Raw genomic sequence first — 25761 nt, forward strand, 5'->3', positions numbered from 1 at the left:
AAAAATTACCTCCAAATGGATCATGGCCAATAGCAAACAATCTGAAAAAGAAATCAAGAAAACAATCCCATGAATAATAATAGCTACAAAGAATATAAAATACCTATGAATCAATTTTACCGAAGTGAAAGATCTAGAAAAGGAAAACTATAAAACACTGATGAAAGAAACTGAAGGGGACACCAAATAATGGGAAGATATTCCCTGATGATGGATTGGAAGAATTAATATTGTTAAAATGACAGTACTAGCCAAAACAATTTACAGATTTGATGCAATCCCTATCAAAATACCAATGACATTCTGCACAGAAATAGAAAAAAAAAATCTTAAAATTTACATGGAACCACAAAAGACCCAGCTAAAGACCCAGGATAGCCAAAGCTATCCTGAGAAAAAAGAACAAAACTGGAGGCATCACATTACCAGACTTCAAACTATACTATAGAGTTATAGTAACCAAAACAGCATGGTACTGGCATAAAAATAGACACATAGGCCAATGAAAGAGAATAGAAAACCCAGATAGAAATCCAACCATTTACAACCAACTCATCTTTGACAAAGGTGCCAAGAACATATACTGGGGAAAAGACAGTCTCTTCAATAAATGGTGCTGGGAAAACTGGATATCCATATGCAGAAGAATGAAACTAGACCCCTATCTCTCACCATATACAAAAATCAACTCGAAATGGATTAAAGACTTAAATGTAAGAACTGAAATTATGAAACTGCTAGAAGAGAACATTGGAGAAACTCTGCAGGACATCGGTGTGGGCAAATGTTTCCTGTGTAAGATCTCAAAAGCACAGGCAACCAAAGCAAACAAGAAGCTAAAAAGCTTCTGCATAGCGAAGGAAACAAAATGAAGGGACAACCCACAGGATAGGAGAAAATATTTACAAACTACCCATCAGACAAGGGAGTAATAATCAGAATATATAAGAAGCTCAAACAACTCAACAGGAAAAAAATATAGTAATCTGATTTAAAAATGGGCAAAAGATCCAAATAGACATTCTTCAAAAGAAGACATACAAATGACCAATAGGTATACAGAAAAATATTCAACATCATTGATCATCAAAAAAATGCACATCAAAACTATACTGAAGTATCATCTCACTGCAGTGAAAATGGCTTATATCTAAAAATATGGTACTTATACACATCATTATATACACATTATAAAGAAACTATAATCCCAGCACTTTGGGAGGCTGAGGCGGGAGGATCACCTCAGGTCAGAAGTTCGAGACCACCCGGGCCAACATGGTGAAACCCTGTCTTTACTAAAAATACAAAATTAGCTGGGCACGGTGGCAGGTGCCTGTAATCCCAGCTACTCGGAAGGCTGAGGTAGGAGAATTACTTGAACCCCGGAGGTGGAGGTTGCAGTGAGCCGAGATCGCCATTGCACTCCAGCCTGGATGATAGAGTGAGCCTCCAGGTCAAACGAAAAGAAAATATGGTACTTATACTCAGTGGATATCTACTACTTTATTCATGCATAAAAAAGAAGGAAATTCTGTCACTAGCAGCAACATGAATGGAACTGGAGGTCTTTTTTTTTTTTTTTGAGACAGAGTCTCACTCTGTCACCTAGGCTGGAGTGATACAGTGAGCCAAGATCGTGCCACTACAGTGGCTAATTTTTTGTATTTTTAGTAGAGATGGGGTTTCACCGTGTTAACCAGGATGGTCTCCATCTCCTGACCTTGTAATCTGCCTGCCTCAGCCTCCCAAAGTGCTGGGATTACAGGCATGAGCCACTGTGCCCGGCCCGGAACTGGAGGTCTTTTATGTTGAGTGAAATAAGCCAGGTACAGAAAGACAACTTCGTGTGTTCTCACTTTCATGTGGGAGCTGAAACAGTGGACCTCGTGGAGATGGAGAGGACTAGTGGGTCCCAGAGGCCAGGGAAGGTGGGGAGGTAGAGATAAGAGAAGTTGATAAACGGGTACAAATACATGGTTTGACAGAATCAGACCTACTGTTTCAGAGAGCAGTAGGGTGACTGTAATTTACAATAATCGATTATACATTTCCAAATAGCTAGAAAAGAGTAATTCAAATGTTTCTAGCATAAAGCAAATGGTGAAGGTGACGAAGACACCCCAAGTATACTGGTTTGATCTCTACAACCTGTATGAATGTATTAAATTATCACATGTACCCCAAAAATATGCATCAACTGAAAAAAAAAAAGAAAGGATCACAGGCTTAAACGGAAAATATAAAACTACAAAGCTTGTAGGAAAAACATAGAAGAGGCTGGGTGCGGTGGCTCACGCCTGTAATCCCGGCACTTTGGGGAGGCCGAGACGGGCGGATCACCTGAGGTCAGGAGTTCGAGACTAGCCTGTCCAACATGGTGAAACCCCATCTCTACTAAAAATACAAAAATTGCCAGGCCGTGGTGGTGGGCACCTGTAATCCCAACTATTCAGGAGACTGAGGCAGGAGAATCACTTGATCCTGGGAGGCGGAGGTTGTAGTGAGCTGAGATTGTGCCACTGCACTCCAGCCTGGGCGACAGAGCAAGACTCCATGTCAAAAAAAAAAAAAAAAAGAAAATGGGCAAAAAACATTTCGCCAAAGAGGATGTACAGATGGCAAGTAAGCACATGAAAAGATGTTCGGCGGCATTGGCCATCAACACAATACAAACTCATATCACAGCATGAGGTCACCACGCTTAGATCAGAATGGGGAGAACTACAAAGCAGTGACCACCCCATGTGCTGGGGAGGACGTGGAGAAACCAGGTCACTCACACACTGCTGGTGGAAGGTGAAACCAGACTGCCACTCTGGAAAGCAGCTGAGCAGTTTTTTACAAAACGTAACAGGCAGTTACTATATGGCCCAGCAATCACACTTCCAGGCCCAGAGAAATGAAAGCGCATGTTCACACAGTAGATTGACCATGAATATTTATGGCAGTTTTAGGTGTAACAGCAACAATTGCAAACAACCCACGTGTCCTTCAATGCTGCCTCGACTGGCTTCAGCCACCAGCACACTGATTTTCCCACAGTCCTGGAGGCAGGAGTCCGAGATCAAGGGGGCAGGACTGGTTCCTCCGAGGCCTCTCTCCGCAGCTGGCAGCCCCTGCCTTCTCCCTGTGCCCTCACATGGCCCTTCCTCCCTGTGTGCACCCCGGGGGTCTTTTTGTGTGTCCAGATTTCTTCTTTTTATCAGGACATGGTCAGATTAAATTAGGGCCCTCCCATCTGACCTCATTTTAACTTAATCAACGTTTGTGAACATCGTGTCTACAAACACAGTCACATTCTGAGTCCCTGGGGATGATGGCTTCAGCCTGTGACATTGTTGGGGGGACATGATTCAGCCCAAAACAAATGGGCGGATGGGCAAACAGACGTGGCTCACACCCTAGGAAAAACAACTCAGAAATAAAAAGAACAAACTATGCAACAGCTGGAAGAGAGCTCCAGCACGTGTCCTCGTGCCAGAGGCAGCACCTGGATGACCCCACGGATATGACGTTTCTTTTTTTGTTTTTGGAGACAGAGTCTCACTCACTCTGTCGCCCAGGCTGGAGTACAGTGCCACGATCTTGGTTCACTGCAACCTCTGTCTCGTGGGTTCAAGCAATTCTCCTGCCTCAGCCTCCTGAGTAGCTGGACTACAGGCGTGCGCCAACACGCCCGACTAATTTTTGTATCTTTAGTAGAGACGGAATTTCACCGTTGGCCAGGCTGGTCTCGAACTCCTGACCTCAAGTGATCTGCCCAGCTCAGCCTCCCAAAGTGCTGGGATTACAAGTGTGAGCCACCATGCCCAGCTGGATATGACATTTCTGAGCTGACAAAATTCTAGAAATGGAAGATGGGCTATGGTTGCCAGGGATTAGGGATAAGATGGCGTTAGACCCATGGGTGTGAAAGGGCCACACACGGATCTTCCTGGGGATGCAAAGCGAGATGGGTGGAGGCTGAGTAAGGCCAGCGGACGGCATCAAAGTCCATGTCCTTGTGTGAGACTGTGATGTTCTGCAAAGACTCACTGTTAGGAAAAGTTGGACAGAGGGAACAAGGGATCGTTCTGTATTATTTCTTACAACAACTATTATGGCAACAAAAGTTTCTCTTTTTTTTGAGACAGGGTCCCCCTCTGTTGCCCAGGCTGTGGAATGCAGTGGTGCGATTGTAGAGCACTCCAGTCTTGATCTCCTAGGTTTAAGTGATCCTCCCACCACAGCCTCCCAAAGTGCTGTGATTAGGATTAGGGTTAGGTGGGGATTAGGGGGCATGAGCCACCATGTCCAGTGGGCAATAAAGTTTCAATTAAAAACAGCAACACCTGCAGCCCAGCACGAGGTCCTGAAAAGACCAGAAACACAATCAGCACACAGCTGTCCACAGCTGGTGAGGCCAGAGGGTAGGTGTCCACCCCTCAGAGCCATTTTCCCCAAATGCCCTTCTCCAGCATGTCCGGGTGGCCCACACATCTGAGCTCCCAAATCCAGGACCCTCCAGACTGCCTACCCCCAGCTGGGCATCCAACCGCTATCCACACCTCTAGTGCCCTCACACGCCCCATCCCTGTCTCCACCACAAACACCCCACCCACCACACACCTCGTCCCCACCATACAAACCCGGTCCCCCCCCACACACACACACCCCATCCCCCCCCACACACCCCGTCCCCACCACACACACCCCGTCCCCACCACACACACCATGTCCCCACCACACACACCCCATCCCCCCCCAACACACACCCCATCCCCCCCCACACACCCCGTCCCCACCACACACACCATGTCCCCACCACACACACCCCGTCCCCACCACACACACCGTCCCCCCCTACACACCCCGTCCCCACCACACACACCCCGTCCCCACCGCACACACCCCGTCCCCACCGCACATATCCCGTCCCCACCGCACACACCCCGTCCCACCGCACACACCCCGGACCCACCACACACACCCTGTCCCGCTTTCCTGCTTCATTTTTCACCATAGAGCCCGTAGCAATAAAATATACTGTGTACTTTATTTTCATTGGCTATAAGCATTCAATACATGGTTGAATGAATGAAGAAATGAATGAATCAATGAAAGATGGACCAGAGCTCAGTCATCTCCCAGTTTTTCTTCAGCAGGACCCCCTGCTATTATTGTCCCTGAGAACTTCTCACTGTGAGAGAGTCTGACATAAAACAAAATGTATTAATTCTCCCACAAATTCTCCCACAAATTTCTCTCACAAATGCCGACGAGCACAAACTAAGATAGCATCATCGCCAGGGAAATCAAAGACGGGGATACTGGAGATGGTCAGATGCCCACAGCCCAGACAGTCACAGTCCTAGCTTGGGCTCCCTGCCCCAGGGTTGGCACGTGGAGCACTGCCCTGGGTCTCTATGGCCCATAGCCAGACAGACCCTTTTTCTTACTTTTCCCAAACAAGGCGTTCACCCAAGATGTTCAAAATTTAAACACTAAATCTCTAAATGGAAACTAAGAAGACTGACAGCACCAAGTGCTGGCAAGGACGCAGGACAACAGGAACCTGGCACACTTCTGGTGGAAATGTAAATGCTGCACTCACTCCAGGAAAATGTCTGGCAGTTCCTAGCAACACTGAGCTTTCCTGCCCTGTGACCCAGAGCTCCACCCCAAGGGCTTACTAGAAGGACAGGAAAATGTATGTACACACAACCTGTCCAAGTGTGGAGATGCAGAGACCCCTGAATGAGAACAGGCAAACACTCCTTACTGCCAGCTTGCTAAAGCAAGGGAATCAGCTGCCATCACTCATATTGGGTGGAGATGCCCAGGCTGGCCAGAGGAGTAGAAGAGCTTCCAGGTGAGACAGGGACGGCTCCACGTGAGCCCTGATGGAGTCTGTGGCCTGGGGAACTGGAGGCAGCTCACAGGAGTGGGCCTCCCATGGGATTGGTGAAGGAAGTGTCTGCCTCCATTTGTGCTGCTACAAGAGAATACCTGCAGCTGACTCATTCATAAGGAACAGAGGTTTATTGGCTCACAGTTCTGGAGACCGGAAAGTCCAAGATCCAGGAACTGGCCGACTTGGGAATTCCGCCTCCAAGATGGTGCTTTGAACACTGGAGGGCAAGAGAGGCACAAGCGGGCTGAACTCACCCTTTCATAACATTAACTCCACCCTTGGAGAGTGGAGTCCTCACAGCCTAATCACCTCTTAAAGGCCCCATCTCTTAACACTGTTAGAATGGCAATTCAATTTCAACATGAAGTTGGCACAGTGCCTCATGCCCCAATCCCAACTACTTGGGGACAGGAGTTGAAGGCCAGCATTTAAAAACAAAAAATTTTAAAAATTAGCATGCACCTGTGGTCCCAGCTACTCTGGAGGCTGAGGTGGGAAGATCACCTGAGCCCAGAAATTCAAGACCAGCCTGAGCAATGCAGTGAGACCCCCATCTCTACAAAAAGTAAAGAAAAAAAAAATAATTAGCTGAGTGTGATGACTCACACCTGTAGTTCCTGCTACTCAGGAGGCTGAGGCAGGAGGATTATCTGAGCCCAGGAGGTTGAGGCTGTAGTGAGCTATGTTTATGCCACTCCACTCCAGCCTGGGCAAGAGTAAGACCCTGTCTCAAAAAAAAAAACACAAAAAACAAAAAACTCCCAACTACGATTTTGAGTTTGTTCATTTCTCCTTGAAGGACTGGCTTTTAAATTCCATGGTCTTCCCTCTATAGTTTGGAAGATATATTTCCATTCTTTTAGAGATTATCTGAAAACTTTGATAAGCCTTGTAACAGATGCTGAAGTCAGTGTCCGTGCCCTCCTTCCCACCAGTAGGGGGATTTAGAACACTGTAGGTTTGGGCACCTCTCTCCCAACTCACATGTGGCATCTTTATAAACTCCAAAACTAGGCATTCTAAGCAGAGACTTCTAGATGTGGTGTTTTAGACATGCCCACAAATTCACCTTCCTGCCTATTCATTCCTTCTTCCATCTCCAGCTTCCCCACAGGATCCCTTACTAGAAGCCCAGACATGCCTTAGATGCTCTAGGCTCTGCTGGCAGCAAACTCAGGAGCGAGGGCAGTTTCCTAGTATGAAAATGCCTTTAGCCCTCTTTTTTTTTTTTTCTTTTTTGAGACAGAGTCTGATTCTATTGCCCAGGCTGGAGTGCAATGGCACAATCTTGGCTCACTGCAACCTCTGCCTCCTGGGTTCAAGTGATTCTCCTGCCTCAGCCTCCCGAGTAGCTGGGATTACAGGCATATGCCACCACACCCAGCTAATTTTTGTATTTTTAGTAGAGACAGGGTTTCACCATGTTGGTCAGGCTGGTCTTGAACTCCTGACCTCAGGTGGTCCACCTGCTTTGGCCTCCCAAAGTGCTGGGAATACAGACGTGAGCCACTGCACCTGGCCCCTCATTCTTGAAAGATGGATTTTCTGGGTACACAATTCTAGGCTATCACTATTTTCTCCCAGGACTTTGAAGATATTATTTACTATCTTTCTGGCTTCCACTGTTGCTTTTAATCAACCACTTATTTTCTTCTTTCCAGAAAATCTCTTTCTTTTCTGCCTTCTTTTAAGATCTCTGTCATGAGATTCTGTACTTTCACCAAGACGTGACTGTTTGGGTAGAGCTTTTTAACTATGTTCTTGGGAGCCACTGGATTCCTGAACCTAAGGAGCAGGGGCTCCTGTCGGTTTGGGGAAGTTCTCAGTCGTATTTCTCTGAATACTTGCCTCCACCCCATATTCTCTTTCCCCTCCTTCTGGAATTACTCGTAAATTGCGGATGCCATACTAAACTCTCCATCTTCTTGTCTCATCCCATCTCGTATTTTCCAGCTCTGTCTTTCCGTGCTGCACTTTGGGGTCATTTCTTCAAACAGTTGCCGATTCTTCAGGAAACACATCATGGATTATTTTTTAGAATATTTTATTTTTATTTCAACAAGTTCTCTTTTTAAAATCTGCTTGGTCATTTTTATAGTCTCTTGCTTCCTGCGCATAAATTGTTTTCTTCAAGTATATTAAACATCCTCATTCCATGTGATGTGTCTGCTTACTCTAGGATCAGAACATTGGTGTGTGTGCTTCTGTCTCTCTTTCTGCTGGGCCTTGTTTATGGTACTGTGTGTGTGTGTTTACAATTTCTTCCCTGTACCTTAGGATGTTCTGATATCTCAAAAAAAAAAAAATCCACCTTCTGGCTAGGAGACTGCCCCTCCCAGGCCAGCCAGTCCTTACAGATAAGGGCCCAGCTGGGTGTGCACGCCTCTGCAATGCAGCTTCACCAGTCCAGAACCCACCTCTATCTGGCCAGAGCACTCTGGCAGCCAGGAACCACTCCTACAGCTTGGAGCCCATGGAAATCACTCCAGCTGGTCGGCCACACACCTGCCCTGCCTTGCCTTTCCTGGGGAAGCGCCAGGAAAGGTCTGGCAGAGGCTCTCCCAGGCTCCTGCCTCTCCTCTCGGGCTGCACTTGACTGACCATCTCATACAAGAACACAGAACAGGGAGCTTGTCTCCTTGGGGATTAGAACATGATGACGATGATGATTTTACAATGAATGTATACTTCTTAGGATGTTTTCTATCTAAGGCCTGATTTGGAGGTGGGTTTCTCACAGTTTCTACACTGTCTGCCGGGCTCTGGAAATACTACCAGCTGCAACTTCTCTTCTTTTTTATTCTTTCTTTGTTTTAAGATAGGGTCTTGCTCTGTTGCCCAGGCTGGTGTGCAGTGGCAGAATCACAGCTCACTGCAGCCTCAACCTCCTGGGCTCAAGTGATCCTCGCACTTCAGCCTCCCGAATAGATGGGACCACAGGTGTGGACCACCATGCCTGGTTAATTTTTTTTTTTTTTTTAAGAGACAGAGTCTTGATATGTTGCCCAGGCTGCTCTCAAACTCCTGGGCTCAAGCAATTCTCCTGCCTCGGCCTCCCAAAGTGCTGGGATCACAGGCATGAGCCACCATACCCGCCCGTATCTGGCTTTGAAAGGAAAATATAAGCATGCTTTCCTACACCATACACTGTGTTAAGTAAAACAGCTCAGAAACAGAGTCAAACACCACATGTCCTGCCTCATAACCAGGAGCTGCCCAACAGGCAATGTGGGCTCAGAAAGTGGAAGGCGGATGTGGGGGACTCTAATGAGGGGAGGCAGGAGGGGTGAGGGTAAGAAGCCCAGACTGCACCACCATGCACTATACCCACATAACACAACTGCACCTTATGCCTTGAATTCACACACACATACATACACATGAACTTCCTATGTTTTTACAACACAAACTAAAGCAGACAGGAAGAGCACTGTGCAGTTTTGGAGCGGCTACACCAGCTCTCAGCAGATCCCAGTGTTCCTGAACACAAAGCTCTGACCCGATGCGCTTTAGGGCCTGCTTCCAAGGTCCTAAAGGCCAGGCCTTTCTGAGAGGACTACGGACATTTTGGTGAAAACTGATTTGGTTTGTATGACAGAGGGGCTCTTTTGTTGACTGACACTTTCCTTTTTAAAGACACACAAGAGGCTGGGCACAGTGGCTCATGCCTGTAATCGAGACCATCCTGGCCAACATGGTAAAACCCCATCTCTACTAAAAATACAAAAATTAGCCGGGCATGGGGCATGTGCCTGTAGTCTCAGCTACCCAGGAGGCTGAGGCAGGAAAATCACTGGAACCTGGGAGGCGGAGGTTGCAGTAAGCAGAGATTGCGCCACCGCGCTCCAGCCTGGGCAACAGAGCAAGACTCCAACTAAAAAAAAAAAAAAAAAAAAAAAAAGACACAGAAGAACACGGAATGTGTTTGATCTGAGCCAAGTATTTTGAGATCCTGACACCTACAGAGACCTGAAGACACTAAGGGGGCACAGGATGGCTCAGGCGGCACCTCACTCTGGAGTGGAATGCTTCCTTCCTGGCTCACCTCCCAGCCCTCACCCAGCCACACCCACTGGACAGGCTAGCATGCTCCCATATGCTGCAGCACTCAAGGAGGCCTTGCTGGAAAAGCCAGGCAACTTCAGGCAGATGAGGGAGCCGGGACACTTTGAGCTTGAGGCACAGACCCTCATTCCAGGGGTGCATGCCCCTCATGCAGGAGACACCAGCTCTTGGTGACACAGGCCACAGGCACCCACTCCTGGCTGAGCTGGAGAGAAAACTGGCCGGGAAGCTGATCAAATGTCTCCATGCCAGTTTAAAGCAGCAGCCAGTGGGGCTGAAAACGTTGCAGGGATGCTGGTCTGGAATCCATCCTGTGCTGGGGGCTTCCAGAGCATGACCTGTCCAAGAGGGGCTGAAGGCCACCGGCTCTCAGGACCACAGGGGTCAGGGCCACCTAGCTGTTTCCCTGCCCATGGGAGAGCTGACAGTAGCGGGTAGGGCTGGATGGCCCTCCCCTTCCCTCCAGCTGCAGCTGCTTCCTCCCATCCATCTGCTCTATACCCTCCTCCTGAGTGATCACAAACTACACTGCAGCTCAGAGCTGCCTTTAGACCCCTGACCCCAAAACCGCTATGGCTACAGATTTCTAGAGAGCACCTGTGGCCCCCCAGGATGGCTGCACAGGCTCCCTGCCTGCTTGGCCCTCTGTGGCCGCCCTAAGGTCCAGCTTGGTGGCCCAAACGCCTGCCCCCCAGGCCCTGCGCCCTGCAGCCGACAGCTCACAGCCATGGGGCTGTCCTTTGCAGACTCGGCATCCACGCGCCTAGCCTGGGCCTCTGAGGCCTCCCCTGCTGGCCTGCAGCCATGCCAAGTGCTTCATCTGGTAGGTCTGGGCGTTCTCAAAGGAGAGCTGTTCCCAGGGTCCAGTCAGCCAGATCACAAAAACTAAGCCCCCAACTCCCTCTCCCCAAAATGAAACCAGAGCTCCCAAGGGGCTGCCTGTGGCTCACTCTTTAATGGATGCCCTGAAACATGGAGCTCACACTTCAGTGGGAAGGGGAAAGCCAGTGGGTGAACAGGAGGCTGTACCCCACGACTGACAGCAAGTCACTCTCACTGCAAACACAGGCTATGCCGAAACCCAGCACACACACGCAGAACTCTGCCCTGCTGGCTCCTGAGCCCTGCGCTGGCCCCCACCCCACGCTCCTGGAGGGCTCTGAGGAGGAACAGAGGTAGGGAAACATGGGAGATGGGCACAGCCTTCCACAAGCCTCCAGCATGGGATACCTAGTGGCTCATCCCTGTGTGCTCCTTGATGTGCAGACACCCACATGCCACGTGATCCAATGCCCCAGACCCCTCTAGACCACGCATAGCCCCACCCTGAGACATGCTGAAAGCAAGCACAGTGAAACAACTCCGAAAGCCCGAGCCCCAGCCCACAAATCCTGGACACCGCCCAGCTTCCAGGCACAGGGACCAACCCCCCATGAGGCTCATGCTGGGCAGAGTGGGGTACAAGGCCCAGAAGCTGCCAGTGCTGGCCACAGACACCGTCCCATCCTCCCAGACAACCCTGTGTGGAGCCACGATTGGGGCCCGGCGCCATCTGGAGCTCAGCACTCACACAGTGGGCTCCTCTGGGGCCACAGGAAGCCCAGGGAGAAAACAACCCACGTGCCTGGGGCCCCTGAGCATGGGTGGGGCCAGGCAGGGCACCTACAAGGGGGACTTTCCCAGATGGGAACCAGGGCTAGGCACAGCAGACAGATGGGACGGAAAGACCCTGGACAGAGGCCAAAAGCCTCCCCATCAGCCTGCGCCAGCCAAGGCTTGGGGCTACTTGGAGACAGTAGGCCACCAGTCTGGCACAGATGCGGCTAAGGCCACCTGAGCACCCTCAGACGCTCTGATGTGCAGAGGACCCTTGATCTTCTCTGACCACAGCAGGGCCAGCCCCACGTTGCCCTGGCCGGCCCTGAACTTGCCCACAGTCTGTCCTGACGCAGTCAGCACCGTGGCACCGGGGGTGATGCCACTGGTGGGAAGGGGGTCCAAGAACCGGACAGGGAAGAGGCGCTTGCGGATGACGCCCATGTGGTGGGTGCGGGCCGTCAGCTCCTGGCCAATGTAGCAGCCTTTGGTGAAGCTCACGCCATTCATGAAGGCCAGGTTGGACTCCAGGGGCAGGGCCACCCCAGGAGGCAAGTCTCGGACCCCCTCAGGAACGCCTGCAGGGATTGGAGGGGGGAAACCAGCGAGAACTGAACATCGTCCAGCTCCACCCGTGCAATCCAGCCCAGTGTGCCCACCCCACCCATACCTTGCAGGTATCGGTGCTGGTGATAATCCCACAGGTCCCCGAGCCGGCCCCCGGGCACCAGGGCTGGGCCTTCATCCTGGGTGAGGAGCCGCCACCCCATGCGTGCTGTTCGCGGGTCTCGGATGAGGATGGTGGCAGCCCCTGCCCTCTCCTGCAGCGATGCAGCCCCACAGGCCTCAGGGGAACTGGGCAACACTGCCCACACTCGCAGCTCCGGGTGTGGCTCCACCGTGACCTTCCGCCGGATCCTGTACAGCGCGAGGTGCTTCTGCAGCGCGCCCTGCACGGAGCTATCACACTCCAGGAGGAAGCCAGACACCTCCTCCGAGTGTTCCTGGAGCCTGCAGGGAGAGAGGCAGGGGTGCATGCCAGCTCACCAACTGAGTGGGCCAGAAAGGGCTGCATGACGGAGCGCGCCTTACCCGGGCAGAGGAGCACACCATGGACCAACGCAAAGAGCCCTGCCCTCAGCCACAAGGGGCTGCGCCTTCAAGGCAAGCGCCCAGGTCACCACCCGCAGGGAGCCACGCCCACAGCCACACCCGGCAGCGCCTCCCAAGGCACGCATCACAGCTAGATGCGGGCACCATGGAGACCAGCGCAGAGTGCCGCGCCGACAGCAATGCGAGGGTGCGTGCAGACAATGCACCATCAGGCCAGGCAGGGCACACCTGGACCAGTGCATGGAGAGCCCTGCCCACAGCCGTGCGGAGCTGAGCCTCCAGAGCTCTCGTCTAAGCAGGCAAAGACGAGCTCACAGGGGCCAGCGCAGACAGACCTCGTTTGCCCAGGGACTGGCAGAACTACAATAGCCTGCCCAAGGGCATCATCCGGAGTAGTCCCAGAGCCTAGGGCAGAAATGACAACAGTCCGCTGGATGCAGGAGCAGGGATGGGCAGGGCCCCGCAGGGGAACGGTGCGCACAGCCACTGAGAACCAGACCTGCCTGTTCCAGCCCAGGGAAGCCATCGAGGAGCCCGAGGGCCCTAAGGTGGGCAGGAGGGAGGAGCAAGGAGCCCAGGAGGTTGTCAGGGAGGTACAGCATGCCTGAGGCCCACTCTGCCCATGCCCAACACCTGCCTCCCCAAGCCAAGTCTCAGAAACCAGTCGGGGCCCCAGAGCCATTCTGACCTGCGCTCCAAGCAGCCCTCCTCAGAGGATTTGGGCAGGCACCACAAGAATGACCCCTGACCAGATGGATGGTGGAAAGAGGAGAGGCCGGGCAGCGTGGGGCATGTCAGGTGGGGGGCACTAAGTGGAGACACCTGGGGTGCATCCACCTCCATGGCTGGGGTTGATTGCAGGTGCGGACTGCACAGGGCTTCACAGGCCGGTGGGAGCTGAGACAGGGAGGCAGTAAGACCCCCAGAGGGCCTTCCAGAGATGAGCTCATGAGCAGGTGGCCCAGCCCCTTTCAGCCGGGAGAGGGCTCAGTCCTTGCCAGTTGCCCAGAGCTTCAGGTGCCAAGCAGGGGCCTGTTGCCCTCATCTCTGCAGTCTCACTCTACCCTGTGGTCATGCCCACGTGCCAGCAGCCACAGAGAATGTTCACGCTCATCACCCAGAACCAGTGGGCACAGGTCTCACTGAGGACCCTGCCACAGGGAGGGTGGGCATAGCCAGCTGTGACAGCCAGTGAAGCTGGCCCACACTCCAGGACAGCGGTCACAGGACATCAAAAACAACACCCACAAAGGAGGGGAACATATGTCATTTACACACGTGGGGCTAAAATGACAGGAGGAACAGCAAGGACAGCACAGAGGGGCAGCCGCAGGTGTGCTGCGAAAAGGTCACCATGCCACCAGGGAAACACAGGCGATGTGGCCCAGACAGATGCAGTGGCGAACCTGAACACTGGCCAGCATGAGGAGAAACCAGGTCACTGGCATGCTGCTGGTGGGGAGGCAAAACGGGTGGCCCTCTGGAAGACAGGGTGCAGGTCCTCACAACACCAAACAAGCAACTACTCCACGACCTGGCCCTCTCACTTCCGGGCATGGATCACTGAGAAAAAAGACTGCAGCTCACACAAAACCTGCAGCGAAAGCTCACAGCAGCCAGCTCTACTGGTAACGGCCAGAAAGGGAGAATCAAGGTGTCACTACACCACGGGGGACTTCTCAGCAAGAACAGGGAGCTGGAAATGGACAGAAGTGGGTGGATCTGAGGGCACTATGGCGAGGGAAAAGGGTAAGGCCAAAAAGTAACAGGCCAGTGCATCCATCTATAACCCTCTTGAAATGACACGATTTTACAGCTGAGAACAGGTTTCGGGGTGTTGGGGGGTGCCCATTCAGGGGCAGGAGCAGGAAGCCGTGTGGGCCTGATCATGGCCACAGGTATTCACACGTGATAAAATCGCAGTTATACACATGCATGCACAGACGCACAAAGTAAGACACCCAAATCCAGAGACTCCAGATATGCCCTGTGTGTGCAAACAGGGGAACTGGGGAGAGGTCCGTGCAATCTCTCCCACAGGGTTTTTTTTTTTTTTTTTTTTGCAACTTCCTGTGAATCTATAATTATCTCAAAATAAGAAGTGGAAAAAAAAAAAAAGGAGCTTCCCCTGCAGAGGTGTCCGAGCACTACAAGAGGAAAGGCAGCAGGCAGTCCTTTCATCCCAGCCATCTGACCTCAGTGAGTTTTTAACCACGTGCATGCATATTTGTATTTTTAAAATCTATAGTGGGGTCAGTAGACAAAGATGGACCAAAACACAGGTGAGTGGGGGACCCTGGCAGAGGGACAGATGTGAGGTCATGGGCACAGGGTGCTGGGTGCTGGACAGGCAGGGAGGAGCTGAGCAACGCCAGCCAGTAGAGGGACAGAGTAAGGGGACTAGAGTGGAGCTGACGGACCGCAGGTCCAGGGTCTAGTGAGCCGGACACACAGGCACAGGGGAGGCTGCAGAGCCCTACAGGGCAAGGGCAGGAGCTGGGGGAGGGCAGGCAGGGTGGGGCCAAGGTGCCCCATGGGTCCATCAGTCAAGAGTGGAGCCCAGAGAAGATCAAGCTGAGGGCCCCCGCACTCTGAGGTGGGGCCAGCTCAGCTGCCTGCCTTGGCAGGAACCCCCACCCATGCTGACACCCCCTGCTGCCCCCATCTGCTGAGCACTCCCTGGCCTCACACAGGCTGGATGTCCTCACAGGACCCAGGTTCTGGGGTTGAGGGCACTTTCCAGCTCTCTGTGCTGGTGACTGTCTACCAGGCAGCTTCTCAGGACCAGCTGAGCTGGGATGTGACCCCCGGGCCCACCCCAACCCCTGCCACACCTGAAGACTGCCAGGAGACTTGCCGCACAGGAGAGCCCCGGCCTGGGGAGCTTTCTCAGCCTCATCATTCTCCATAGTGGGGGCTGTCCAGATGCTAAGCAGCACCCCTGGCCTGTACCCCACCCCATCATGACAACCAAAAATATTTCCAGATACCGCTGAGGGGCACAGGGGACAGGGTTGCCAAAGAAAATATAGGGTACCTGGTTAAATCAGAATTTCACATCGACGACAAATTACTTTTTTTAGTATATCCCAAATACCGCATAGGATGTACCTACAGATCATCCGTTGCTCGTCTGAGACGGACCTGGGTGTCCTGCGCTTTTGTTTGCTGAGCCCAGAAGCCCTGGTGGGAGCAAGGGCGCAGGAAGAGGAGGGAGGTCAGGGGTGCCTCTGGCCCAGCCAGCTGAAAGAAACGGTCCCCTGGCCATCAGATCCAAGGGTTTCCAGTCATGTTCAGGAAAACACTGCCCTGGGACCCGGCCTGACTCCTTCCCTTCTCTCTGCTCCCTCCTCTCCAGGCCACCAGAGGCCTGACAAGTCTCTCCTGCTCCTCAGTGCTGGCCAGACACAAGGCCACAGCCCTGACACTCTTGGGCCTGCTGAGCCCTGCACTGAGTCCACATCCTTGCCCCAGCCAGCTCGCAGCAAGGCCACTGGACCACAGTCCTACCTGCAACATGACCCTACAGCCTTTCTCTGCCTCCTACATGAAGAGATCAAAACCAACTGATAGAAAGGGACCCCAAGGAGGCCAGGCATGGTGGCTCATGCCCGCAATCCCAACACTTTGCGAAGCTGAGGCAGGAGAATCGCCTGAGCCCAGGAGTTCAAGACCAGCCCCAGCAACATAGTGAGACATCAACTACCTGTAGTCCTGGCTACTTGGGAGGCTGAGGTGGGAGGATCACTTGAGCCCAGGATTTTGAAGGTACAGTGAGCTGTAACTGTGCCACTGCACTCCAGCCTGGGCAATGGAGCGAGACCCTGTGTCTAAAAAAAAAAAACAAAAAACTCAGACCCATATGAAAACCTGCACATGGATGTTTACAGCAGCTTTATCCATAATTGCCAAAACGTGGAAGCAACCAACATGTCCCTCAGTAGATGAGTGGACAAGTGAACTGTGGTCCATCCAGACAATGGAATACTAACCAGTACCAAAAGAACTTAAGCTGTTGGCCGGGCGCCATAGCTCACGCCTGTAATCCCAGCACTTTGGGAGGCAGAGGCGGGCGGATCATGAGGTCAGTAGTTCGAGACCAGCCTGACCAACATGGTGAAACCCCGTCTCTACTAAAAAAAAATACAAAAATTAGCTGGGCATGGTGGTGCATGCCTGCAATCCCAGCTACTTAGGAGGCTGAAGCAGGAGAACTGCTTGAACTTGGGAGGCAGAGGTTGCAGTGAGCCGAGATTGCACCATTGCACTTCAGCCTGGGGGAAAGAGCAAGACTCTGTCAAAAAAAAAAAAGAAATCAGCTGTCAAGCTATGAAAAAACATGGAGGAATCTAAACGCATATCACTAAGTGAAGGACGCCAATGTGAAGAGGCTACAGATGCATGGGTCCAACTACAGGACATTCTGGAAAGCATGAAACTATGGAGACGCTGAAAACATCAGTGGTGGCCAGGAGTTAGGGGAAATGGATGGATGGGCGGGGCACAGAGGATTTCAAGGCAGTGACACTACTGTATGTGATGCTACAATGTGTCATCATACATTTGCCTAACTCATGAACACATCAAGCCAAGAGTGAGCCCTCATGGAAACTGCACTCCAAGTGATGATGGCATGTCAACAGAGGTTCATCAGTTGTGATGAAAACAGCACTCTGGTGGGGGATGTTGATGATGGGGGAAGTTGTAAGGTAATATGGGAAATCTCTGCACATTCTGCTCTTTTGCTGAGAACCTAAAACTGCTCTAAAAAGCAACTCCTATTAAAAGACAACAACCAAAAAACTATAGTTTCATCTGAAAGAAGGCGCTACATCCAGGAACCAAGAATAGGGTGCTTGAAGGAAGCGATGGCTTAGGATGATATATTAAGTATCAGAGTTGAAATAAAAAATCCTACAGTCAGGAAAAAACCATGAAGGAATGATGGGCAGGGAATGACCAGAGAAGCAGGAACACACAGAGGCTTCCAGGGAGAGGTGGTCCCTGACCTGCGGGCTGCCCTCTCCCCAGAGGAGTGACCAGAGGGGGCGAACCACAAAGAGGGAGGTCAACAGCCAACAGCAGCCCGACAAGGAAAAGAGTGTAACCTCATGAATTGAACTAAACGTGCCCAAAGAGCACAGCCCTAAGCCCACCCATGCCACACGGCTGGGAGGGGTGGCATCTGGACACCTGTCGCCCACCACCCCTGGGGAGCCACTCAAGGAGGTGACCTTGTTGTGTCCCTCTTCTGATGGCTGAGGAAAAACAGGGCCATGAACTCCAACAGAACTGAAGCTAGAGGGTTTCAAGTATTATTACACGGATGCTGAATCCCATGGAGGATGGTCCCGCCCCACCTGACCCCTCAGAGTGGAGCTCCCTGGCCTGTGACTTTGTGTCACATCTCAGAAGGGAGACCAGAGTTGGATGACGACACCCTTCAGTGCTGAGCTGGGGAAGAACAGAGCCGCCTCCAAAGCCCTCAGCACTCAGAACAGTGGCGGACACACCAGACACCCAGCACAAGCAAAGAAAATTAACTCCTCCTGCAGACCTCGAGGACAGAGACCCCCACAATGAGAGCAAATAGAAAGCCACAGAAGAGCCACCAAGCATATGCTTGGTAAGGGGAGCTGGGGCCCAGTAGGTCTGCAGACAAGCTCCAGACCAGGCAAGAAAGGATGAAGAGGAAAAAGCCCTGAGACACAGAAAGGACAGACAGCTGACCCTTGAATGATGCAAGGGCTAGGGGCACTGGCCCCCACACAGTTGAAAACCCACCTTTAAGCTTTGACTCCCCAAAAGCTTAACTACTAACAGATTCCTGTTGACTGGAAGCCTTATGTATAACATACACAGTCAAGTGACACGTATTTTTTATGTTTTATGCTATTATATACTGTATTACAATATGGTAAGCTACAAATCCCAGGAAGAAAATCCTAAGGAAGAGGAAATGTAATTCCTCTTCACTGAATGGAAATGGATCACCATAAACGTCTTCATCCTCATGGTCTCCATGTTGAGTAGGCTGAGGAGGAGGAAGGAGAGGAAGGGTTGGTCTTGCCGTTTCAGGGTGGCAGAGGTGAAGGAAAATCCATGTATAAGTGATCTATGTAGTGCAAAGTCAGCTGTACTTTACGCCACAAAACACTTATTAAGAATAGGAATTCAGTAGAACTAGGACTCAAAGGGAAAAGGACGAGAGGACTACAGAAATATGGAAGGGAATTTGGGAACCAAAAACAACATCATTGTAAGGCTAACATGTGAACAGCAAAGTACTAACATAGAAGGCTCAAGAGAATCCAAGACTGTAGTTCTTAAGATGAAGAAATTAAAGCAGCTAGACAGAATGTAATGAATACATAAGACAGACTATGATGACTACATCTCTGAACTGGGACATGAAGATTTAAGCCTATTGAGCTAGGGTGGGCACACTTTTTCTGTAAAGGGCCAGTGAATAACTTACGCTTGAGGGCCACACTCGTGCCACAACTCTACCACTCTAGATAAAAGCAGCCCCAGGCCGGGCGCAGTGGCTCACACCTGTAATCCCTGCACTTTGGGAGGCCGAGGCGGGTGGATCACCTGAGGTCAGGAGTTTGAAACCAGCCTGGCCAATATGGTGAAACCCTGTCTCTACTAAAAATACAAAAATTAGCCGGGCATGGTGGCAGGCACCTATAGTCCCAGCTACTTGGGAGGCTGAGGTGGGAGAATCTCTTGAATCCTGGAGGCAGAGGTTGCAATGAGCCAAGATTGTGCCATTGCACTCCAGCCTGGGCAACAAGAGCAAAACTCCATCTCAAAAAAAAAAAAAAAAAAAAAAAAAAAGAAGCCCCAGACCACCTGGAATCCAATGGGTGGGGTTCCCAGAGAATTTTATTATAAATACAGGCAATGGGCTGGGTCTGACCTCAGGACCGTATTTCACCAACTCTGGTTCTAGATTTAAAGAGCCCATTAAGTGCCCTGAGATGTGATATGGAAAAAGCCCAAACTAAGACACATCAGCATGACATTTCATGACATCAAGGATAAAGAAAAGCTTCTGAGAAAAACACAGTTTACGTACAAATAAGAACAATAAGAACGGCACCAGACTTCTCAGAAAAGCTGGCAGCGAGAAAACAAAGTTGTGATGTGAACATTCTCGGTGACAATTTCCAAGCTAGATTTTTACACCCAGCCAGGATATCAGGTAAAGCCACTAGCAGAGACACAATGAGTCCAAAAATTCATCCCACGTAGCTCAGAAAGTCATTAAAAAGGTGTCCATCCTCTGAAACCAAAACACAGGAGTAAGCTGAAGAGAACAAGAACAGGGTCCGCCATAGCAGAGACAGCAGGCAGACGGCCACGAACCAGATCCACTTCACCGGGCGGAGGTTTCAGGGATCCAGGTCCCTGGAAGCTGGGCAAGGGAAACCCAAGGCTGTAAGCAGTCAAGGCCCTGACCCGGCATGAACATCACTGACAGTCGTGATGTCAGCACAGATGACTGAGCCAAATGCCAATGTGACCAGCTATGGGGAGACACAGGGAAACACAAGGTAAACAGAACTCGGGAGTGTCACCACAAGCTGTCACTCAGAAACACAGCTCTGCCACCAGGCGGGGCCCCTGAACCCCTTGTCCCTGCAGAGGGAGAAGGGTCACCAGGTGACCCACTTGGGAGGTGCCCACCTAGAGACGCCTCTGCTCTGATATGGTGGGCTGGAACCCAGGCCTCCCCTGGAGGAGTCGCTGACCCATCCCTGGGTGACGAGCCAAGCTCTCCTCTGGGTGCCCTTCCCCGAGTGCTGGGCCCTGGGTGAGCTTCCCCTGGGTGTCCATCTCAAGTGGAATCTCCTGGGTGCCTGACCCTGAGTGCCAGTCGCTGGCCCACCCACCCTTGAGCTTCCACCCCATCCCGGCCCTCCCCGGGTGCCCACCCCCCACGCCCTCTGCAGGCCCGGGGCGCCCGCCCGCCCTGCCCCTGGGTGCCGGTCCCTGGCCACTCCCCTGGGTGCCCGCCCCCAAGCTCCATCCCAGCGCGCGCTCACCCGTACAAGATGACGTCATAGAGCGTCCGGCCCTGCACGTTCAGGAAGTGAGCGTAGCCCGCGCGCGCAGCAGGCGGGGCCCCCGCGGCCGCGGGACTCGGAAGCGGCAGTTCATTGGTCAGCAGCCCTAGCAGGAAGGGCGCCGCGTCGGGGCCGCGCACGCGCAGCAGGGTGCGCCCGTCCAGCCGGAAGCAGGTCCAGGCTGCTCCGGCCGTTGGGTCCCCACCAGGACTGCAGGAGCTGTGGGCCAGGCGGCACCTTGGGGCCGCGCGCAGCCGCCAGCGCCAGGCCGGGCCGCCGCGCCCCGGAGCGGCGCCTCGAAGCAGCGCCGCGGTCGCCATCTTGGACAAGAGTGGGGCAGCGGGAAGGGCCCAAGGAAGCGGGAGGGGCGAGTGCCACAGCGGCCCCTGGCGGTGGCCGCCGGAGGGAGACGGGGAGGGGCGGGCGCAGAGTGCGTGCGTGAGGGGTGAACGGAACGTGCGTGCTTGAGGGGCGGAGCAGCGCCGGTCGGGGCCGACTGAGAGCGCGTGCGTGAGGAGCAGGGCCGCGCCCGGGCTGAAAGGGGCGGGTGGGGCGAGCGTGCCTGCTGCGTGGGTGGGGCATGCGTGTGGGGCGGAGCATCGTGCGCGGGGTGTGTTTCGGGGCGGGGACTCGGCCTATCCGTCAGCACGTAGGCTCCACCCTCGGTAGGTAACGAGGTTTCTGCCCACCTCTTAAGCGCCATCCCATGTCCCATTCGGTGGCCTTCCTCGTTTTCACCCACCCATGTCGGGCACCGCCACCCATCTCGAGAACCTCTTCATCCTCCCAACCTGAAACTCCCTGTGAAACACCCACTCCCGAGCCCCTGGAGCTCCCATTGTACCCTCTGGCTCCATGAGCGTGCCTCCTCTTAGGGACCTCACAGGAGCAGAATCCTACGGGATTTGTCCTTTGCGATGGCTTATTTCACTCAGTATAGTATTCTCAAAGTCCATCCATGGTCTAGCATGTATCAGCATTTTATTTTTATTTTTATTTTTTGTAAAGACAGGGTTTTGGTTATGTTGCCCAGGCTGGCCTCAAGCTCCGGAGCTCACGTAGTCCTCCCGCCTCAGCCTCTTGAGTTGCTGGAACTACAGGCGCTAGCCACCACACCAGCTAATTTTTGTATTTTTTGTAGAAACGGTCTCCACATGTTGTCCAGGCTGATCTCAAACTCCTAGGCTCAAGTGATTCACGGGCTTTGGCCTCCCAAAGTGCTGGGATTACAGGCATGAGCTACAGCACCCGGCCGCTTCCTCTTTCGTACCAGTTCGCCAACTGTCCACGTGTGGCTGTTGTGTCATTTTTTTCATTTGCGGGACCACTGGGACTTCAGCTGCAGGTGGCAGGAGGCTCCATCCCCAAGTGTCTCCACGGATAAGGTCAGGCACCATCCAGCCCACAACCCCTCCACATCCCTTACCAGTGTGACATGACGAGACACAATCACAGCTTCAAATCACATCCTTGGTAACTTCTGCTTTTTTCAGGCCAGGGTCACCGCCATCATGTGTCTATAGTCCTCTTTAGTGCAGGACTCCAAGCTCCCCCAGAGCCCAGCCTGTCCTCCCACAGGACATTCTTCCGATGACTCTCGTGTTCTCTTCACAGCTGAACTCACAGAGGACAATTTAGGCAGGAACCGCACACTGCTATGACATATCCACCCCACTGTGCTTTCTCGAGGAATGATGTTCCATGCCCCCTGCTGAGCAGCCCTGTACAGTGGCCACTTTCCCTGGTAGTAGGTGACGCATCTACATGGTGGCCCTAGCAGCCTTCAGCCCTAGAGTCTGACTGCCCTGGTCCAAGCCATCCCTGCCTTGCTGGCCTCCTGGTGCCCATGTACCCTGTTGACATTCCCCTCTCCACCGTCTTCCACTCAAAGCACCAAAGAAAACTTATTCAATGTGTCTTTATGGTGCAGAGTCCCGGCAAGCAGAGGTCTTTGTGTATCTGTTGAATAAAAAAATTCCTCGTGATGCGTAGTAACGTCAGTGAGGAAGACTGCACCAAGGCGCATCATGTGGTGTGGGGCCCTGCCTGGTGGCCTTGGGGGAGATGGAGCTCAACCCCAACACAGCAGGGCAGAGGGTGGAGAAGCTGAGGAGCAGCGTGGGGTCTGTGGGTGGGAATGACTAAGGAGACATCAGGGCTGAGGGGTCTGGCTAAACCCACCTCACAGGGTCCTTGCTCTAGGCAGGCAGGGTGATCAGATATCACCAGGGGACGGTGGAGGATGAGGGCCTGATTGGATGTCATCGAGGGTGAGATATCCAGGGTGTGGGGTTCTGGCTAAACTGACTCAGTAGGGCTCTTAGTAAAACTGGATTTTCTAAGCAAGTGCACAGATGGGCCTAGGAGAAGGTTCCAGATCCCGGCTGGAGTTTGGCCAAGCAGAGAATCCCTGCCATAGCTCTCTGCCATGTCCCGAGGGCCTGGGCCAACACCTGGCATGCCTTAGGGGCTCAGGTGACATTGGGCAGTCAGCGAATTCCCGCAGGCCCTGGACGTGGCCATGGAGGTCCTGCCGCTAGCCCACTCTCTTCACTGCATCTTCCTCGTCCCTGGAGCTCCTGCTTGCCCTTCTGAACCCTCCTCACGGCATCCCCACGTGCCCCAAGCCCTGTGAGGCCCCGGATCCCTGCCTGCCCAACCAGGCGAGGGTCAGGACATGGTGAGGGGCCTGGAGCGAATCAGCCGGGTCCCCCAAGGTCCCTGGGCCTCAGTCCCCCGCCAGCCGCCAGCTTCCTGACTGAGATAGGCCAGGCCTAGAATGCACTCCCTAGCCACTGGCTGCAGCCGCCACCCCTTCCTCTGCCGGAGCCTGGCATTCCTGAGGGTGACCCGGTAACCCCCGGGCAGCCCCATGCGGACAGAGCGGAAGGCAGGCAGGATGAAACCCGGGGCAGGGAGTGGCGCAGACAACACCCACGGGCGGGGGTCGAGTTCTTCTAGCCTCACGTCAGCTTGGTCCTCAGCCAGAGGAGGAATTTGCTTCCACCCCTGCACCGGCAGCAGGAAAGGCGTGCGGCAACCTGGTGCCCCGAGCTGGGACCACTGGCTCCCAATCTGTCCTGCCTAGGCCCCGCCACCCCAAAGAAGCCACCACCAACACCAGGGGCCACTTCAGTTCGAATGGACTCAAAGGAAACAGCTTTCAGCTCCAGGGTCCCGGGGGCCACATTCCAGTGCCAGAGCCATGTGAGGCCATAGCTCCAGGCCACCTGCAAGAAGCCTTCCTGGACCCTCTACACCAGCCTGGCCAGCCACCCGGGCTGCTGTTCTCCTTATCAGCAGGCAGGGGACTGGGGCCTGGCACCTGGGGGAGGAAACCCCGCCCCCGTCCTGGCTTCAGGGACCAGGCTGAAGCAGGGGCCAGGGGAGTGAGAACTGGAAAATGCCTGGGCGTGGGGGTCGCAGCCCCTGCTTCCCAGGTACTGTGTGGGGTGGCAGGAAGGTGGTTTCCTGTTATTCTCGCCTCAGGGCTTCCTCCCTTCCTAGAGGAAGGAGAGCGCCACTGCCCTATTCTGGGGGAGTCTCTGAGCAGATGTCCCCCCACCCCACTATGCACTCCCATGAGCAGCCGAGAGTTTTGGCTGAGGTTGTGGAAACGGATGGAGGTGAGACATGGAGTCCCATCCCGCCAGCCTGCTCCAGCACCGCCTGCTCTGGCTGTGTCCTGCTGTGTACAGGGCCGGGCCCACCAGCGACTGGTCCCCCTGCCAACCTGCCCCAGAGCTCGGAAGATGCAGGACAGAGGAGGGAGGGGGGCTGTGGTGTCAGCAGTGCCAGGCTCAGCTCATCACCGTCGTGGCCACCCCAGATGACTGGGGAAACCAAGGCAGGGGTTTTCTAAAAGTGACTGATAAGCGCCAGGAGTATGAGATGGGTTTAGCCTCTGGGGGTCCGCAGACTGGAGCAACTAAGATACCACGTCCCGCTGTAGTGGGAGACGCCAGGCCTGCATGGTGGTGTGGGCTCAGGCATGACATTGTGGGAATGTCCAGATTATCCAGGACTCGGTCTTAGAGGGAGGACTAGCAGATGGCATGGAGGCTTCGGCTTGCACAGCCTCTCCTGGCTAGGGCCATCCTGCTGGGAGGGTGTGGTAACAGAGCTTAAGCCCACCAGCAGATGCTCACAAACCTGATGTGGCCCACCCACCCCCAAGTCTTCAAGAAGGGAGGTCTGTCCCAGGGTCCTGTCTCCCCTTCTCTTGTGGCAGTCCAGCTTCCCACTGGCCATATACCCTCTAATACCGGCAGAATTGTCCCCTCAAAACTCCTGTGTTGAAGTCCTAACCTCCAGGAACTTCAGAATGTGGCTATAATTGGAGACAAAGCCTTTAAAGAGGTGATTAAGTTAAAATGAGTTCATTGGGGTGGGTCCTAATCCACGGTGGCTGGTGTCCTTAAAAGAAGAGGAGATTAGGACACAGATGCACACAGAAGGACAGCCGTGTGAGGACACAGAGGGGAGATGGCATCCACGGGCCAAGGAGGGAGGCTGCAGGAGGAACCAGCCTCACCCACACCTTAACCTTGGCCTTCCCTTCTAGGACTGTGAGATAATCAGTGTCTGTTCTTTAAGGCACCCAGTGCATGGTGCGGTGCTATGGCAGTCCCAACGGGCACACGCTCCAAGTTTGAGATCATTGCCAGCTTCCCTCGAAGCTGGGGTGCCCTTTGAACAGCTCTGGCTGGGGGGATGTGTACTAGCCAGGGTTCTCCAGAGAAACAAAATCATAGAAAATATAGACATAGATACTATATACTATTTTTATATCTATATCTAGATATATAGCCAAAGACTAAAGTTTCCCAAAGAAGAAGCAGTTCTGCCTCCAGTCTGCCTGTGATGGCTAATTTTATTTATTTTGAGACAGGGTCTTGCTCTGTTGCCCAGGCTGCAGTGCAGTGGTGCCATCACAGCTCACTGCAATCTCGACTTCCCTAGCTCAAGTGACCCTCCCACCCACCATGCCCAGCTACTTCTTAAATTTTTTGTAGACAT

At 53.1% G+C, this 25761-nt stretch overlaps 1 protein-coding gene across 7 annotated transcripts; it reads right to left on the reverse strand.

Annotated features, from left to right (window-relative positions):
- Window positions 1-5016: 5016 nt before the first annotated feature.
- On the reverse strand, window positions 5017-21078 carry IBA57 (iron-sulfur cluster assembly factor IBA57). 7 transcript variants are annotated; one of them, XM_054518850.1, is made up of 4 exons: window positions 20363-20631; window positions 15779-15910; window positions 12225-12565; window positions 5017-12132 (listed from the first exon to the last, which is right to left on the reverse strand). In XM_054518850.1, the coding sequence occupies exons 2-4, from the start codon at window positions 15787-15789 to the stop codon at window positions 11741-11743; spliced, it is 744 nt and encodes a 247-aa protein (XP_054374825.1). In that variant the 5' UTR covers window positions 15790-15910; window positions 20363-20631; the 3' UTR covers window positions 5017-11740. The 7 variants fall into 7 exon arrangements, with proteins under 7 accessions (XP_054374825.1, XP_054374830.1, XP_063580920.1 ...); XM_054518855.1 differs by having other exon boundaries at window positions 15783-15910; window positions 20363-20570; XM_063724850.1 differs by lacking the exon at window positions 20363-20631 and adding an exon at window positions 16374-16508.
- Between the last annotated feature and the right edge of the window lie 4683 nt (window positions 21079-25761).

Source organism: Pongo abelii, chromosome 1, assembly GCF_028885655.2.
Source record: "Pongo abelii isolate AG06213 chromosome 1, NHGRI_mPonAbe1-v2.0_pri, whole genome shotgun sequence".
NCBI lineage: Eukaryota > Metazoa > Chordata > Mammalia > Primates > Hominidae > Pongo > Pongo abelii.